This window comes from Melospiza melodia, chromosome 12 (assembly GCF_035770615.1).
Source record: "Melospiza melodia melodia isolate bMelMel2 chromosome 12, bMelMel2.pri, whole genome shotgun sequence".
Lineage (NCBI taxonomy): Eukaryota > Metazoa > Chordata > Aves > Passeriformes > Passerellidae > Melospiza > Melospiza melodia.
In genome coordinates this window covers 12018902-12034755 of record NC_086205.1, presented here as the reverse complement: position 1 = coordinate 12034755, position 15854 = coordinate 12018902, and the positions used below count along the sequence as shown (strand labels likewise).

The following is a 15854-nucleotide window of genomic DNA, read 5'->3' as shown; positions in this document are numbered from 1 at the left end:
AGTGTCCTGGGTTCTCATCCTCCTCTGCTAATCAGTATCAGATTTTACCTCTGTTCCTCCTAAATAAAAGTATCACTATCATCTCACTATCTGGCTTAGAACCCTCTTAATTACTTAACATATAGAACTATGCAGAAAAATACTTCCAGTATGCAGAAATACAGGAGACCACTGTGATGTTATTTGAGACTGTTAAGGAAGAAAAAATAGAGTGAAATGACCAGTTATGGGGTGGATGATTTTTTTTTTTCATTTGTCAGCATCACTCTAAGGTTAAATCTGTCAATAAAGTGATGGCAATCTTCTGGAATATTGAAATCCAAATGGTGGCACTGATGTCCACCATCAGTCAGCTTTAAAAGTTCAGTGTAACAATAGGGGGTGGAATGCATTACTGTTCTCTCAGATATAAGCAAAGAGGAGAGAAAATTGATGCAACTGCTTCCTTAGGACTAAGAGATATGTGCCTCACTAATTGGCTAAATTTGAGAAATGAAGCACATTATGTTAGATCCCATCAGTTTATTTGATTTTATTGAGCTGTTTCAGTAGCTAAGTACCTGTTAATTCTTATGACAGAAATGGATAGAATTATCATCTCCTGCAGGTAAAATCTGGTGACAGAGAACAGCTCTCAGGACTCAGTCTATTCCCAGTACACTGGGCATTTGTTCTTATTTTGTGCTGGAAAAGGATAGCATTACAATTACTGACCAGCACTGTACCTCACCTTTGCCTTTTGTGAAAAATTGTTAAAATCCCCTAAGTTGTTTTTAAAATCTGTCTAAGAAAAAAAATAGCTGTGGGAAGTACCCATTGTAATAGTTACTGTGCAGGAATTTGTCCTGTTGCAATCTTCTGGAAAGTCCTATTCCCTCTTTCCCCCAAATATTTACATGACTTAGCAATACTTTGATTTATCTTTTGGGTGTCTGATGGGCTGGTCAAGTGTAAGAACTTTTTTTTAGAGCTGTTCTCTCCAGACCACTCCAACTCACGTAGCAGTGCTGCATTTTGTGACATGGGGTTCTTTATTGTTCCACATGGGAGGTATTCCCTTCTGAACTATTGTCCATCTTAGATTTCTGTGGCTAAATATAGGACATATGTCTGGCCACAGAAGCTCTTAAATGCACAAATTGACAGAAATTTGTGTTAGTATCACACTATTTGACTTTTCTCTAAAGCCACTGAAGTTTGCTGAAATGTGATTTTTAAGGAGTGGCCAAATACAAGTCCATAAGATGGATGCCTTTTTCAGTACCTTTTTGTATTAGTTCTAGGGTTTATTTTTATTTTCCTTTTGTTCCAACAGAATAACAGGCTTAGGAAACATGCCTTTGAGCTGAAAATGAATGACCTCACATACTTTGTGCTGGCAGCTGAAAATGAGCAGGATATGGATGACTGGATTTCTACTCTCAACAAAATCCTGCAAATAAATCCAGAGGGAACCATTCAGGAGAGGAAGAGTGCAGATCTCACTGATCTGAGACTTGGTAAGAGTGAAAAATCTCTTGTATTGCCGGGGTTTCTTTAAACAAGTGAAAAAAGTGGAACCTTCATATGAGTATTTAATCATTTTAAGTGCCTGAGTCTGTAATGGATTCTGTACCTATTGATTCCTGACAAGGCAGCACCAGTCTTGGCAGTCCCTGAATAATTTCAGCTAACTCCCCTCAGATCATTTTCAAATGGCTGGAGGGGAGGTAAAGCTGTTCCCACAAAGTCAGCAGGAGCAACGTGGCTCCACTTTGCATATGCAGCTCTTTTTTAAATTTAGTCCTCTGACTCTGATCTCTCTCAGTGATCTTGCTGGTACTTTGTGTTTTACTGTCCTGGAACTCTGAAGGTTTAAAAAACTGCTGGAGAGTGGTTTGATCAGTTCTTTTTCCAACATTATGCTTTCTTTAAAAATCTGGAGCTAATAATTTAAAAGAAAAAAACAGCTGTGGTATATGGCTCTTTCTCTGAAAGCGTATTGACTTTTGCTTCTTGCTTTTTTGAGCTTGCATATTATGCTCTCACTGTGAAAGAAAGAGTTGGATGCTCTGTTGTACTGCAGTCTTCATGTGGCAGTAACTCATTCCTCCACATAATAAATCCACATACAGTTTGGATGCACTCCAGCTGAAATTCCAAGGCTGAAAACACTTGAAACCTTAATACAGATGTAAAATGTGTGTGCTCTGAGCCGAGTCAAAGCTTTGCATCCATATGCATCTGAATCTTAGGGATGTTCAGAGCTAATTGAACTCTTTATCCTGATGTTTATAGTAAGTTCTAATTCTGGAAGGACAGGATACTCATATAGACAAAGATGTTTTTAGAACTTGGAGGCACAAGAGACTTGCACTTAAGAATCAGAGGAGTACTTTTGAAAATGTGACCTGTAAAGAATATTAATAAAACAGGAAGAAATATGTGCATAAGAGGTCAAAAACACAGGCTAACAGAAAACAGAAGTCTCTCTGCACCCACAGGTTTGCAGCTCATGGAGTGCAGACTGCATCCCTCCCTTTCCCAGAGAGAGGGGAAGGTCCTGCCTGCCTCACTGAACGCTCCCAAAACACCAAGGGTTTTGGTTGACATAAACCCTTGGTGTTGCATCAGAAGGGACTGAGAGGAAAAGGTGTATTTGTCATGGGTGAATGTGTGGGATGGTTCAATGAGTAGTCAGGCCTGTTGTTTGGAAGCTTAAATATAGACTAAGATAGAGTGAGCAGCAGTGAAAGATGAGGTTGAGGAGGACAAAGATTTACAGAGCATCCCTTCCATTTGGAGAGGTGATGAGTCTGAAGGGAATAAAAAGAAATGACATGGAAATATGGGGTTTTGTCTTTTAAGTTCTATGGTAATAGTGAGAATAATAAAACCATTTTGTGTTTATTTTTCCTTCTCTTCAAGACTCTGCAGAAGTTCCAGTGAATTATGATTGCTCTCAAGAAGAGGCAGATTCCTCAGAGAACACCTTGCACCCAGACTTCGCAAAAGTAATGGATGTTACACATTTCTTTACAATTCTCGTGGAAAGAACCTCCTAGGTGAAAAATGCCTGCCAATACCTGGTCATTAATGTTCTGAAAGGTTGAAAAATATAGCACAGTCTATTACAATTGTTAGAGATAAAACAAGTGACAGGAATAATCCTTTCTGAGCACCTCATCCTTTTGTTTAAGTGAGAAAATCACCACCAGATGCAAAGAGTAGGTGCTCCACAGTGTGTTTTGATTTAGACCTGTGAAATCAGTGAGGATCTGATCCCCTCAGTTATATGTGAAATATTTGCTCATCTGAACTGCATTTCAGTAGATTCTGGCCCTTGGAGAGCCAAGATTTCTTGTGTGACTGGCAGGGAAGTGAGCTCTGAACTGCTCATTGCCTTCTGTAACTTCATTGAAAGATGCATGTGCTACCAGGGGAGGCATTTTGTCCTCTAGAGCTCATAAACTGCTTCATGTGGATGAGATAATTGTGTATGGTGCTAAGAAGCTTTTTAATGAACAGCTAGATTGGAAATGCTTCACTGCTTTCTCTTAAATGAGTGTACAATCTGTTTGTAGCCTCCTGCCAGTGAGCTGCTGTAGATGCTGTCTGCCTACAGAGCCAAATGCTCTTTGAGGATGTCACACAGATTTGATCTGAAAGCTGTCTGTGCAATTGAGGACAGAATTTTACTGTAGGTCATATTCATAAATGTGAAGTGGTCACCTAGAATGTGAAAAAGCAAATTAAAATCAAATCACCAAACAAAATAAAAACAGAACAAAATAAAATATATCTGAGTTTTTTTATTAAGGACAATAGAAGTGTCTGATCATCTTGTCTGTAGGTAGATTCTTTCTAATGGTTTAGTTGATGCAGGTATCTCACTGGTGCCTGCAAGGCTATAGGAGATGGTCAGCTTGTTTTCTGATGCTTTTTTTGCCCTTTATATGGATAATTCCTGTTCCCCCACCCTGGCTCTACAGGCCTGGCTGCAGCAGTGTTCTGTGGCCTTTCCCAAGTCCATGCAGATGAACGTCCTGGTCCCATCTCTGTCTAAACCAGGCTACCAGAGCCACATCCAGGGCTGCTTCTGGTCAGGCCATGGGCAGGGCATGTTAGGAAGTGAGCACAGAGCTCTTGGTCCTGCTGGGCTGCTGCTGCTTGTTACTTAGTGTGTACTGGCAATACCATGGTGTTGTGGGAGATAGGGAACACTGAACAAGAGAATATCCTGTGCCATGTCAGCTAAGGGTTGTACTCAGTCCTAGGCAAGCAGAAAAGATGGACACTCTTTTAATATTTTAGAGATTAAATATTTTTTTTAAGTTAGAGAAAATCAAAGTGCAAAGACTGAAGGAACTGAGCAGTTGAAATATCCCAAGGGATCTTTAAGGGGAGGGGAATGTGTAGGACTTACTTTACATATTGAATAAATGAGCTTAACTAGTGAGGAAAAAGGTTTTTGCAGTTAGACGTGTAAGGATTTTAGAAGGTAGGGTAGGAAAGCACCAGGTGGCTTCAGGAGGTGAAGTTGGTTTTGTCAGAGAGCTTGCTATTGAGCTAAGCAAGTGTCAGAAAGGAAATGGGTATGTCTGATGCTCCCTGTGGCAGAGGGCTGCCAGCCTTCCCTTTGGGTGACACTGCAGTCTGTGCCTGCTCAGCCTGTGAGGCTGGGTGACATTTGCTGCCTCCCTTTCTGCCCCGCCCTGGCTCAGGTGTTTTCCTGTGGGGCTGGTTTGTTGGGGGTTTATTTCCCTCAGCTTGGGAATCTCTAAACTGATTTTGATGCAGAGATCTGACATCTTCCTCAATGGATTGCGACTGCAGCTCTCTTCACAGAGAGCAGCCAGCACAACTCTTCCAGGATTTTTCCTGGGGAAGGCAGCGGGAAGCACAGAGAGAAGAAGAGAAAACAATTCGTATCTCTATTTGCTGCTCCTGTTGTTTGGCATATGTGGAATGTGTTATGGAGATTGTTTACCCAAAGTGATTTGTTAATTGGACACTGGTGAAGTTGATTTGATTCTTTGCCCAATTAGATCAAAGCTGTGTCCTGGCTGTCTCAGACAGTCACAGGTTATTCTTTAGTATTGTACAGTATCTCTTTAGTATGAAATTTAGTATAGTATTAGTGTAATATAACTTAGCTTAGTAAAGGAGTTGTTCAGCCTTTTGATTCAAGGAGTCAGAGCACATTATTCCCTGCACTGGGGAGGCCCCAGCAATGATAATGGATAGCATATGTGAACGTACAAAAACTTGAATTACTTAATTGATCTATTTTGGGATTCCTCAGAAGTGTGTCATGGCCTGAAAAGCCCCACTTCACAAACAAGGGGTGCTTGGGGATAACTGCTGCAGAAGGGGGAAATGTTGTTTTGAGTGAAACATTGATCACTCATTTAGAAGTCTAACAGCTCTATGGATTTCTGTTCTTGTGCAGAAAACTAATTTATTATCTGTCACCACAGTACATCACAGAAACAGAAGAAACAGTGAAAGCCTCTCGAAACACAGAGCGACTAAACCTGTTCTCTTTGGATCCTGATATAACAGTAAGCAATATTTAATTTTTTTCTTTTTTTTTAACTCTTAGAAGTTTTAAAATCCAGGTGACATGAGCTAACTGGGTTAGCTGAGCCAGCAGAGTGGGTTTAACTTGAGCAAGCAGCTGGGTATAGCCAAGGCTTCAGCAGGGAAGAGGGAGGGGAGCTGTCTGCAGCCCACAGAGATTTCTGCACAGACTCTGCATTTGGGCTGCAGCATGGCTGAGGATGGCAGTGACCTCTGGGGGTCATCCAGTCCAGCTGAGCTAAGCTCTGAATGAGTTTAAAACAAGCATTAAAGCAAAATTTAACATTTAATGTCAGAATTCAAAGAAAGTTATTTCTTGCACTGAATGTGATTTAAATGGAAATATTATTTTAGTTAAAAAGAAGGCTTAAGTAACATTGGGATCAGTGTGTATTTAAACTTGAGTCTGATGTCAATCAACTGTAAGACCTTTATTCCAAGTATTAAGCAAATTAAAATAGTGATGTGGTATATAAGTAATGGGGAAAGAGAAATGCCTGGAATCTCATTCTAAAATGTGCTGTTAATAATCTGAAAATGTGAGGGGTTTTAATCTATATGAGGAAATTAAAAGCTGAAGTTCTAGAAACAGTAAGTAAACAAAAAAAAAGTAAGTTCTGAAATTATAAGAAACTAATTTGAATCCCTAATTCTGCCTCTGACATTATATATGTCCTCAGGCAACCTTTTTTGTTTGCTTCCTAATCTATAAATTAGGAATAATACTTGTTTACTATAGTAATATGAAGAGACCAGCAGTGACTTTTGAGGTTTTCAGGTGTTTCAGTGGTTGTTGCAAAGACCTTTAAAAAGCTTACTTTGTTTTGGAATTTAATGCTTTTTCCTATGTATAACAAATTGCCCTACTTATTTCAGGCACTGAATCCTCAGAAAAGGGAGTTTCCAGGGACAAACTCAGTGATAAAGCCATTTGAAGAAAAGCCTGCAAAGAGGATCCTGGTTACCTGCAAATCCCTCAGTATGAATCTCCAGGCCTGTGTTACTGAAAATGAAAATGATCCCTTAACCAATGTAAGCTTTTCTTATTTCTCTGGGATTTTTTTACTTTCTTTTTTTGGTTGATTTGTTGGTTGGGGTTTTTCTTCTTTTCATACATGTGTTAGTTTGGAGAGAGAAGTGAAAGGAAAGCTGTATCACACATGCATACTAGTGCTCTCTTTGGACTGAATAACAAAATTGATTAACTTTTCAATTGATATTTTGAAGCTGATTTATATTGCAGACTTTTAGCTATAGTTCAGTGAAGGATTAAAAATGTTTCAAACCTTGAGGATTCTTAACAACTGCTATAGGAAGAACAAGTTTAAACTGCCAAGACCTATGTAGGGAGAGGCAATGGAATATCAGTTGCTGGTAAACTGGGGTTTTTTGTTGTTTTTCAGGGAGAGACAAGGAACCAAGCAGACAAAGTTACAGGAGAGAAGGCAAAATAGAAAGGACAAGATGTTTCATCTAGTGGAAAAATCCAGCTAAAACCGGGACAAAACAGAAAATTTTGCTTATTCTTACTGTAAAAGCAAAAGACCTGAGGAAATTGAGATGTAGATGTCAGTCTATAGCTTTTAGTTAGTTCTCCTCTGAAGCAGTAAAGTTATGAGACGTCAGTGTCCCAGCAGTTCCACTTTCATGTATTACATACGAGGCATTGATTTGTTTGTTGATTTGTTTGTTTTTCATTTGAAGATGACCTCTACAGTGAGTGCAAGTTCAGCATGATGTAATCAATATCTATTTTTGGCAGACTGGAATAACTGTTTAAATAAAGCCATGATAACTGCACCAAGGGCATGCAATATCCACTGCAGAGGCTGGAAAAGCAAAGGACAATGTACCTGCTATGCCCTGCTCTTTATCTCCTCAGTTTTAGGGCTCTGGTTTCTGGACAGCTCAGGTGGTGCTATCCTGAGGCTGCTTTATTCTGCCAGAATTATGGATGCTCTTAGGAGGTTACTTTCAGTCACAGGACTGAATTCCCTGGTACTCTGCCATAGGATAAGTGGGCACTGTCAGAGTGGTTTGAATGCTCTTGGTTTCCCAGCAAAATGGAACATGTGTTTCCCACAGAATAATACACCCACGCTTTTGTGTTTGTACCAGTAAACATTTTCCATCCCCTTACATTTGTCATCTTTGTGTTGCATTTCTGACAATCCCTGGAAAGCCCACACTCGCTCTTCCCTCTTTTATAATGACTCTCAATCTGCATTTTAAAAATCCTGCAGTGTGTTTTCCGAGGCTCTATTCATTTATTCTAATAATTAGTTATCTATTTGCTTTTGATTCTTTGAGCTTCTGAGCTGTCAGCTCCTCTTCTGGCACCCTGTTAACAAGCTTTCTTTAAAAGCCCCTAAAATTGCATGGTTGGAAACTAATCTGGGGTGTGTGTGTGTGAACATGTGTTTTTCATGTATCTCATAATTTGTAAATAATATTTGTTTACTTTCTTTTCTTCTTGTTGCAGAAACCCATTAAAAATAGCCTTCACCCCATCCTCTCAGTTATCACCTATTATGTTTCTGGTATTTCCTGCAGGTAGAGCCTTTCTTTGTGAGCGTGGCACTGTATGATGTCAGGGATGGCAGGAAGATCTCTGCTGATTTTCATGTGGATTTGAACCACACTCTGGTTAGACAGATGATTTCAGGTTCCTCAAGTCCATTGGAAAATGGTGTAGTTGAAAATATTGATTCAAATGAAATGGAAGAACCACAGGTCAAAGGGTTCCCAGAAGAGTGGCTGAAATACCCCAAACAGGTATTCCACATGTGACTTGCATGGCTTAGTGACTTGTGTCACTTAGTTTGGTAATATTCCTTTTCATTGGAGAACTTTTGCATGCTATGTTCTTGTTTTCAACAAAATTCTCTTTTGTGTGTCAGCTGTATGGATCCACTTGCTTTCTGAGCTTCTCTGTATAGACCATTTACAATCAGAACTGATAAAGTTAGTGTCCCTTATTTGGAGAAAGCATCCATATTCCCTGTGCTCTTTGGGTCCATTTGCTGACCTTTCCCAACCAGCCAAACAAAATCACACCTCATAGCAGCACCTACATGCTGCAATAATCTCAAAGTTGCCATAAGCTGTGGGCTGAAACAGCATGTGTTAACTTTTTCTCCTCCTTTCATTGCCCTGAGGAATGACTGACTCAGGCCAGCTCTTAGGTGCTGCCCAAGAGGAGCAGTTAGCTTAGGCCATACTAACATGGTCACACTGCTTTTTGACTTGAATCAGTCAAGACTTGAATCACCCTGTTTGCAAGGTGCTGCATGTGCACAAGCTGACTTCAGCAGTAGCACAAAGATTTTCTTTTCCATCTGGCTGTGTTGAATAAGTAGAGATAATAATCCTTAATAATCCTTTCTGGATTTGGTTTGTTACTCTTTCCATCAGCAGAGAGCACTGGCTCAGTATTTCTCAGTATTTCCTTTCTGCAGTATCACTGTATACTTTTGAACTGTTCTCCCTTTTATCCACAGGCTCTTTTCTCCATAAGCAATCCTCACTCTGAGATTGTACTGGTGGCAAAAATAGAAAAGGTGCTTACGGGAAACATTGCCAGCAGTGCCGAGCCTTACATTAAGAATCCTGATTCTTTTAAGGTAATGTAACAGGAACATCAGTTCCTGCTCTGTGAGCTTCAGCCTGCTGAAGGCATTGCAAATCCTGCTGACAAAGATCAGGTTCCTGAGCAGGACAGGCTCCTGGGAGCCCCATGCTTCAGAAAGCAAATGTCCAGGTTCCACTGGCCAGATGAATGATCTCTATTTTGTCTGCAACTTACAGATACATCATGGTGCATTGCTGTGCTGGTTCTGCCTTAGTACAGGGATGTTCTGTTTCAGCAATGTTTTACAAATTATGAGCTGTGGAACTTTGTACAGGAGCAAAGCTGGGGTAGGCACCTCTCTGTCTCTGAGAGCAGGCACTGCACCTGCATTGGGTAGTGACAGAAAATAGCAATAACAACTTAAATACAGTTCTGAATAAAGGAGTGAAAGCAGGGTTTCATTTGTCAGCAGCATCATATTCATCTTGTGATTTCTCTGCTGTCCAACCCAGAACCCTTTTGTTATGAACAGTATCAGGCTCAATTATTGTAGCCTCTTCAGCTTGGATGTACTTTATGAAGCATTTAGGTTGTTGGAATGATACTGATGAAATAATGCATGTTTCCTTTTTTGCAGTGTGCACAGAAAGTGTTAAAATCCAATAAACAGTTCTGCAGCAAGCTGGGGAGATACCGCATGCCCTTTGCTTGGTCAGTGAGGTATGTATTCATTCCTTTCATGATTTTATAAGCATCTTATAGCTTATTCCCTTGGACTTCTATCTTTTTATTCTTTTCCATTTTTTCTGCCTGAAGCTAAGCAAAGCTTTCTCTCTGGTCCAGGACCCCAGAATATCCTGCAGGCTTTTCGTTTCATTGCCCTATTTTTCTCACAGCTCAACATCAGTTACTTGCTCATTAAATGTTGCTGTGGTGGAATCTTTTCTTCAGGTATGTAGTGAAGTTGCCAGGGAGCAGCAAAGGTAGCTGACAGAATATCAATTTATCATGAACTCTACCATTCATTGGGTGCTTGAAACGATCAAAGAGATTTCAAAGTCACAGTTCTCATAAGAATTTCCTGCAAAGATAATTGTGGTCTGAAATAAAGTTGCAGTGGCCACCTAGAAAGTAGGTGCACAGGTTCTTGAGGCTCTGTTCTTGTTTTGATGGCTGTCAAGCTTTAAGAAAAATCTGTCCAAGGACTTGAGATGCTTTGGAGGTCATATGGAGGGATTGCAGTTCAGGTACTCCTGCATTTTTCATGGTTAGTAGGTGATGGAGAATTTCTGTTTTCTCATTTGATCAGCTGGGTTTTATTGCAGGTCAGTGCAGTGGAAGTAATGGACTTCTTTCGCTCTCTCCTCCTGTATAATTTTTGCTTGTCTCACCTCAAGACTGAGCCCCAGCTGTGCCTTTTGATCCCCTTTCACCAAATTTGGCTTCTTTTCCCATTTGTTCTCCCTTTAAGTTTTGCTGCTGTCTCTGTGAGGCAGAGTTCCCCCTAAATACCTGCCAAGCTAGGGTGCACTGAGAAAATTCAAATTCCTCACTCATTTACATCTGCTTGTGTGTTAACATTGCTCAGGTCCAGCTTTGGTAAAAGCAAAGTATAAAATCTATTTCTGTTTTCACAGCTTGAAAATAGAAGTTTCCACATGAGGCTATCGCTCTACAGGGGGAAAGAAATGGTTTGGCTATGACAAATAGCAAAACCCTGGATTTGGAAATGTGTTTTCCAGTTAGTTCATTCTGGCATTAACCACACTCCTGTGTTTGTGTGGAAATTTCCCTCCACAGAGCAGTTACAGATGGCCACAGTGCGATTTTTACGTATGCATTCAGCAAGCCAAACTCTTGACAGCTGAGTATTGCACATGTGACTGAAACTCTTAATTAGCTCCTGTGGCACCAGTTTGTTAGCATTGCTCAAAAGCATGACTCAGGGTTCTTCCCTGAGTTCCTGCTGGGAAATCTGGTGTCTGTGTGCTCTTGCAGGTATAATTACAGTACGTGTTAGAATTACAGTGTGTCAGAGTCTCATATTCCTGCCAGAACTGCCAAAGTTTGCAAATATCTGCCTCAGCTACATATTGTAGATGTGGGGGGAATCTTCATTCACAGAGATTAGTTTTTACACTCTTACTCCTTCAAACCTTCTCCACCCTCGTAGACTTCATGTTTTAGAGTCTAATATTGGAATCCTTCAGCATCTTGTGCAGCTGCTGCTTCGGTTCAGCTGCTGTAGGTTGAGGTAGCTGAAGGCAGTGAGACTGCACTGATTGCCACTGAATGTCCAACCCTGGAGGTGAGCAGTTGTCCCTCAAATCATAAACCACTATCTCAAAAGTAACCTTTTTCAAAATTAAATTATGAACAATGTGCAGGTTCTCTGTGCTTCACTAGTGTTTAGGATTGTGGACAGCTAACAAGGCCAGAGGAACAGAATAATGTAAACTATTAAGTACTGAGATGATGTTTCAGTTTTTTTAGTCTAATCTATTAACTTGCTTTTCCATAAATTACCACTTTTAGAATCTCCTCAGGAGTTTAGTTTGGTGAAATTTTTCATATTAAAATATCTCAGTAGTTAAGTACCCAGCACTAAGGTACATTGTTAATGTGTTAGACAAATATTGGACTCCTGGACTGTAGAAGTTTTTAAAGAATTTTTTTGTTTTGATGTGACAGTTGTCATTCTCAAGTGCCTCCAGTATGATCCTTGTGACAAGGAGCACTCTTGTTCCACCTGCAAGGATACAGCAAAACATGGGATTGCAGTTATTTAACTGCAGCTGTAGCACATTCAATACTTGCTGCTCTGGCAATTCTTCAGCTTTAATGAACCTGGGGAATGTAGACACCACTACAATTTGACCTGTGCATAAAACATACCTTTTTAAGAAGGGTTATCTTGTTTCCAGTGGACGTCTAAACTACTCATGTGGTTGTAAGAACTTTATATAAATGGAGTACTGTGTATAAACTGGAGAGATTAAAAAGTACTTCCCTGTTTTTTAGTTGTTTCATGCCTTTAATTTTGTCCTGTGTGCATTATTTAGGCAGGGACATGCTGCTGAGCCAGTCCTAGAGGCAGAGCATGTGATAGCCAGGGAGCACTGCTGCTCTGGAGCAATGGTTGTAGGCAGGATGACTTTGTAAAGCCTTTGTGACTCCAAACCAGAGGGAAGGAGTGGGCAATGGTGGAATCTTTTGGGTTTGAAGATACCTTGAGGATCATGATTCTGTGTCCCTGAGCCTCCTGGAAGGCAGTGCTCAATACCACTGACCCAGAGTAAGCTGCTTCCAGCTTCATTTCCTTTCTCACTTGCATCCACAGCCCTCCTTGGTGAGTGCCCCTACACCCTGCTGCACTGAGCAGGGGTTTGCTCAGTGTCAGAGCCTGCTCTGAAATCAGTTTATGGTTTCCAGCATCACACTGCAGAGCCCATGGCACAGCAGAAATCACTCACCCAGTGTTTTGGTCCTCTCTGTTAGTCTGGAGGAGGAGGCAATGCTGAGTCCAAGAAATATCATCATGTCACCTATACTGTAATTATTATTAAATCTTTTTTCTTTTCTTTTTCTTTTTTTCTGACAGCAGTTTAATAGGATCTGTAGAGTAAGTGGTGGCTGCCAGAAAGGAGGTCTGGTTTCTCCCTAGTAAGCTTTTTGACATGGTGTGTTGGTGTAGACCTTATTCCCTCCAACAGCTGGAGGTAAAAATCTGATAGAAGAGAGTTGATCGTTCTTGACAGTTGCAAAGAAATGAGATAGGGATGCTTCTCTCAGTCAATTGAGTGAAGATATGATGCATTTAAACTTATTTTTGGGCTCCTCTTCCAAAGGTTTGCTCCGTTATTTTGCATCTGGCAACAGTTTGTCCTGGCATCAATTCTTCTTCTCACTGGCAGTGGAACAGAGAAGTAAATTAAGGAAGCAAGATTGGCCAAATGATTCACAGAACAGCACTTAGTGTCAAGAACATTTTACTTTTGTTAAGCAATGTTTTTTCATACTGCAGTTGACTCCAAGGTTCATTAATTTGGATGGCTGTTGCATTATCCGGTCCAGCCAGCGTGTGTGACCCTTGAGGATATACAAAGGGCACTGCAATGTCGTAATTAAATCCTGCAAGTGTCAATGAGCAGGAATGGAAATGTCTGGAAATGTTTTCCTGTGCACACAACAGCTGATATTAATTGTTCTGTTATAGATGGATATCCTTCTTTTCCAGTTCACTGGGCACTTCGTAGCTGGTTCATCAAAAATTTAGTTGGTGTTCCACAAACTTGTTTTGTGAGGGAATGCTAAGCCACAGTGAGTTGGTGTCGTGCTCCTGGAGGGCACAGGACAGATTTAATGTATAGAAACATTCACTGAGGTCTCTAACCTGGTTCTGTAAAAGCTTGTGTTTCATTGTGATAAGAGGTGGTGGTTGAGATTTGACAGCTAGCTATGATTTCCATTTTTTAAAACTGTAATGATTTTCCTTGGATAATAACTTCTTGAATGAAATTACCTGTGGATGAAACTACCTACTAATACATTGAATTCTTCAAATTGATTCCTTGAAATAAGGAATCAATCTCTCTGTTGAAGGGAGGAGTCATGTCCATGACGGGTGAGAGGCTCTTGCTTAAGCCAGGTCTGAATTTTTTGCAGGACTGGGATGCACATGGAACAAACTGAAATTGCCTTTGTCCTGCAAGCATAAAGCTTGACAGGGCTCTCTTGGGTGAAAATCTGCAGAGATTCCATGAATTTGTGTAAGAATTCCTATCACAACCTTGTTAAAACATTACATGAGAATTTCGAATGCTCAAATATATACATACATACATGTATATGGATGAGTGTTTATAAATATGTCATTTTTCTTTCTTTATAGGCCAGTGTTTAAAGATAATCAGGGAAATGTTGACAGAGAATCCCGATTCTCACCCTTATTCAGGCAAGAAAGTAATAAGATTTCCATGGAAGATTTGATTAAACTAATAGCAGAATACAGAAGGTAAGGAAAAGTTTCTAGTTTGCTTTGAAGCTTTATAAAGCTGTGTAGAATAATTGTAGCTGGATTTTTTTTCTTCATTTACCAGAGTGTGCCAAAGTGGCCATGTAAATTATATTACATTAGTGCTTTTCACATTAGGTTATTACCTGCCAAAGAGTGCTTGAGGTTGGACTTTCCAGGAAAATTGAGACGTCATTTGGCACATTAAAATAAATGTTATTATAACCAAAAATAGTGATTGCTTAAATCAGCTTTTATCAGGGGAAATGCAGGTGAAGTACCCAACATTATCTCAGGGGAAAGAAACCAAAAAAGAGTGACAGAGATACAAAATCATTCTTTTGTGCGTTTCCCAACTCCTTGCTTTTGTTTTTTCAGTCTCCATAGCAAACTCAAGAATAGACATTGAAAGTAAAAACCTTCTCCAAGTGTTTTACAGCCTGTAAATTTCTGAGGAGGTTTGGCTGGGTAGTTTTCATGCAGGTATAAATCAGGTTAATCCTGGAGCAGGGTCTGTGTTTATACTGGATAAGTGACATGAGAATTGAACCATGTATTTCTCCTTGTCTCTTCTACTCTAAATGGGCCTAAAAATGAATTAATCTAAATAACTTCTGTTCCTTTATATAAAAAGAGATCCTAGAAAGATAGAATGTCAGCTACAGGGCTTGGATTAGCCCCTTAACTTCTTGTGCCACCTTGCTGTTACTGGTCAGGACACTCCACTGACTGTTCATTAGTGTTACCACTGCTGTGTTTGTGTCCCTAAAGCATCTCCTGGACAGAAGAGATTTAGAATTGTGGGTTTGGCACTGCTCAAATGGCTCAGGCACAAGGAATGTGTCTTGGTCCCTTTTGAGCATGGCACTTGCAGAAGCCACAATGCTGTGAACTCCTCTCATCCCAGTGCTCACTGAATTCCTTTTATGGAATATTTCATTCAGGTTTTAGAAAGTAAAAGTAGATAAGTTCATTCTCATAAATTTTGCTTCATCATTTCCTTTCTTTTCTACAAAATAATACTGCTTGCAAAGAGAAGGCAGGAGTGAGACTAAGGAAAAAAAAATAAACCACAAACCAAATCATGTTTTATTTGTGCTTTTATATTTGATTAGAGTTTAATACCCAATAGGTATATGTTAAATGTGTTTAATGTAACTTAAATATCTTAAATAAGGGTCTGTTTTTCATTTTAAGTTAATTCCTGTGATGTTGTGATCTCTGTCCTAATTTTCTAAAATGTTTTCATTTATCTCATTGCAGAGCAGAGAAGATTAGCAAAATACAGACTATACCTGGCTGCTTGGACATTGCAGTTGATTGTGTTCCTTTGGAACATCCAAGTATGTTCCCACTTTAAAATTAATTATTCTAATTAAATAGCAGGCTTTCCATCCATAATTGTGCCTTGAGACAGTTCTGACAGAGGGGTGTTCTTTGTGTAGGGTTTGATTTTTTGTCATTTGGTTGCACCACTCTTTGTTTCATCTTGTACCTGGCCAGATCCAGCCCAGTTTTCAGTGTCTGTGAAAGAGAAAAAAGAAAACCCCAGTGCTGCAGCTGGCCTGGAGCCACTTCTCCCTGGGCTGCAGAGCACCTGCATTGCTCTGAAACTGCCAATTTCCTCTTGTGCTAGGTTAGAAGGAAGCAAAATTTGGCATGGTGTATGTAAGGGATCACAAGCTTCTTTCAGCTTCCTCACAACAT

At 40.0% G+C, this 15854-nt stretch overlaps 1 protein-coding gene across 9 annotated transcripts in view; it reads left to right on the top strand.

Annotated features, from left to right (window-relative positions):
* Positions 1-15854, top strand: part of DOCK10 (dedicator of cytokinesis 10) — a 116867-nt gene that overhangs the window by 53989 nt on the left and 47024 nt on the right. For all 9 annotated transcript variants that reach the window (XM_063166815.1, XM_063166813.1, XM_063166812.1 and 6 more), the window contains exons 8-16: positions 1316-1499; positions 2908-2993; positions 5460-5543; positions 6439-6594; positions 8116-8337; positions 9063-9185; positions 9771-9853; positions 14025-14147; positions 15411-15490. In XM_063166815.1, coding sequence (XP_063022885.1) covers positions 1316-1499; positions 2908-2993; positions 5460-5543; positions 6439-6594; positions 8116-8337; positions 9063-9185; positions 9771-9853; positions 14025-14147; positions 15411-15490 — 1141 coding nt within the window. The remainder of the gene's footprint in view (positions 1-1315; positions 1500-2907; positions 2994-5459; positions 5544-6438; positions 6595-8115; positions 8338-9062; positions 9186-9770; positions 9854-14024; positions 14148-15410; positions 15491-15854) is intronic.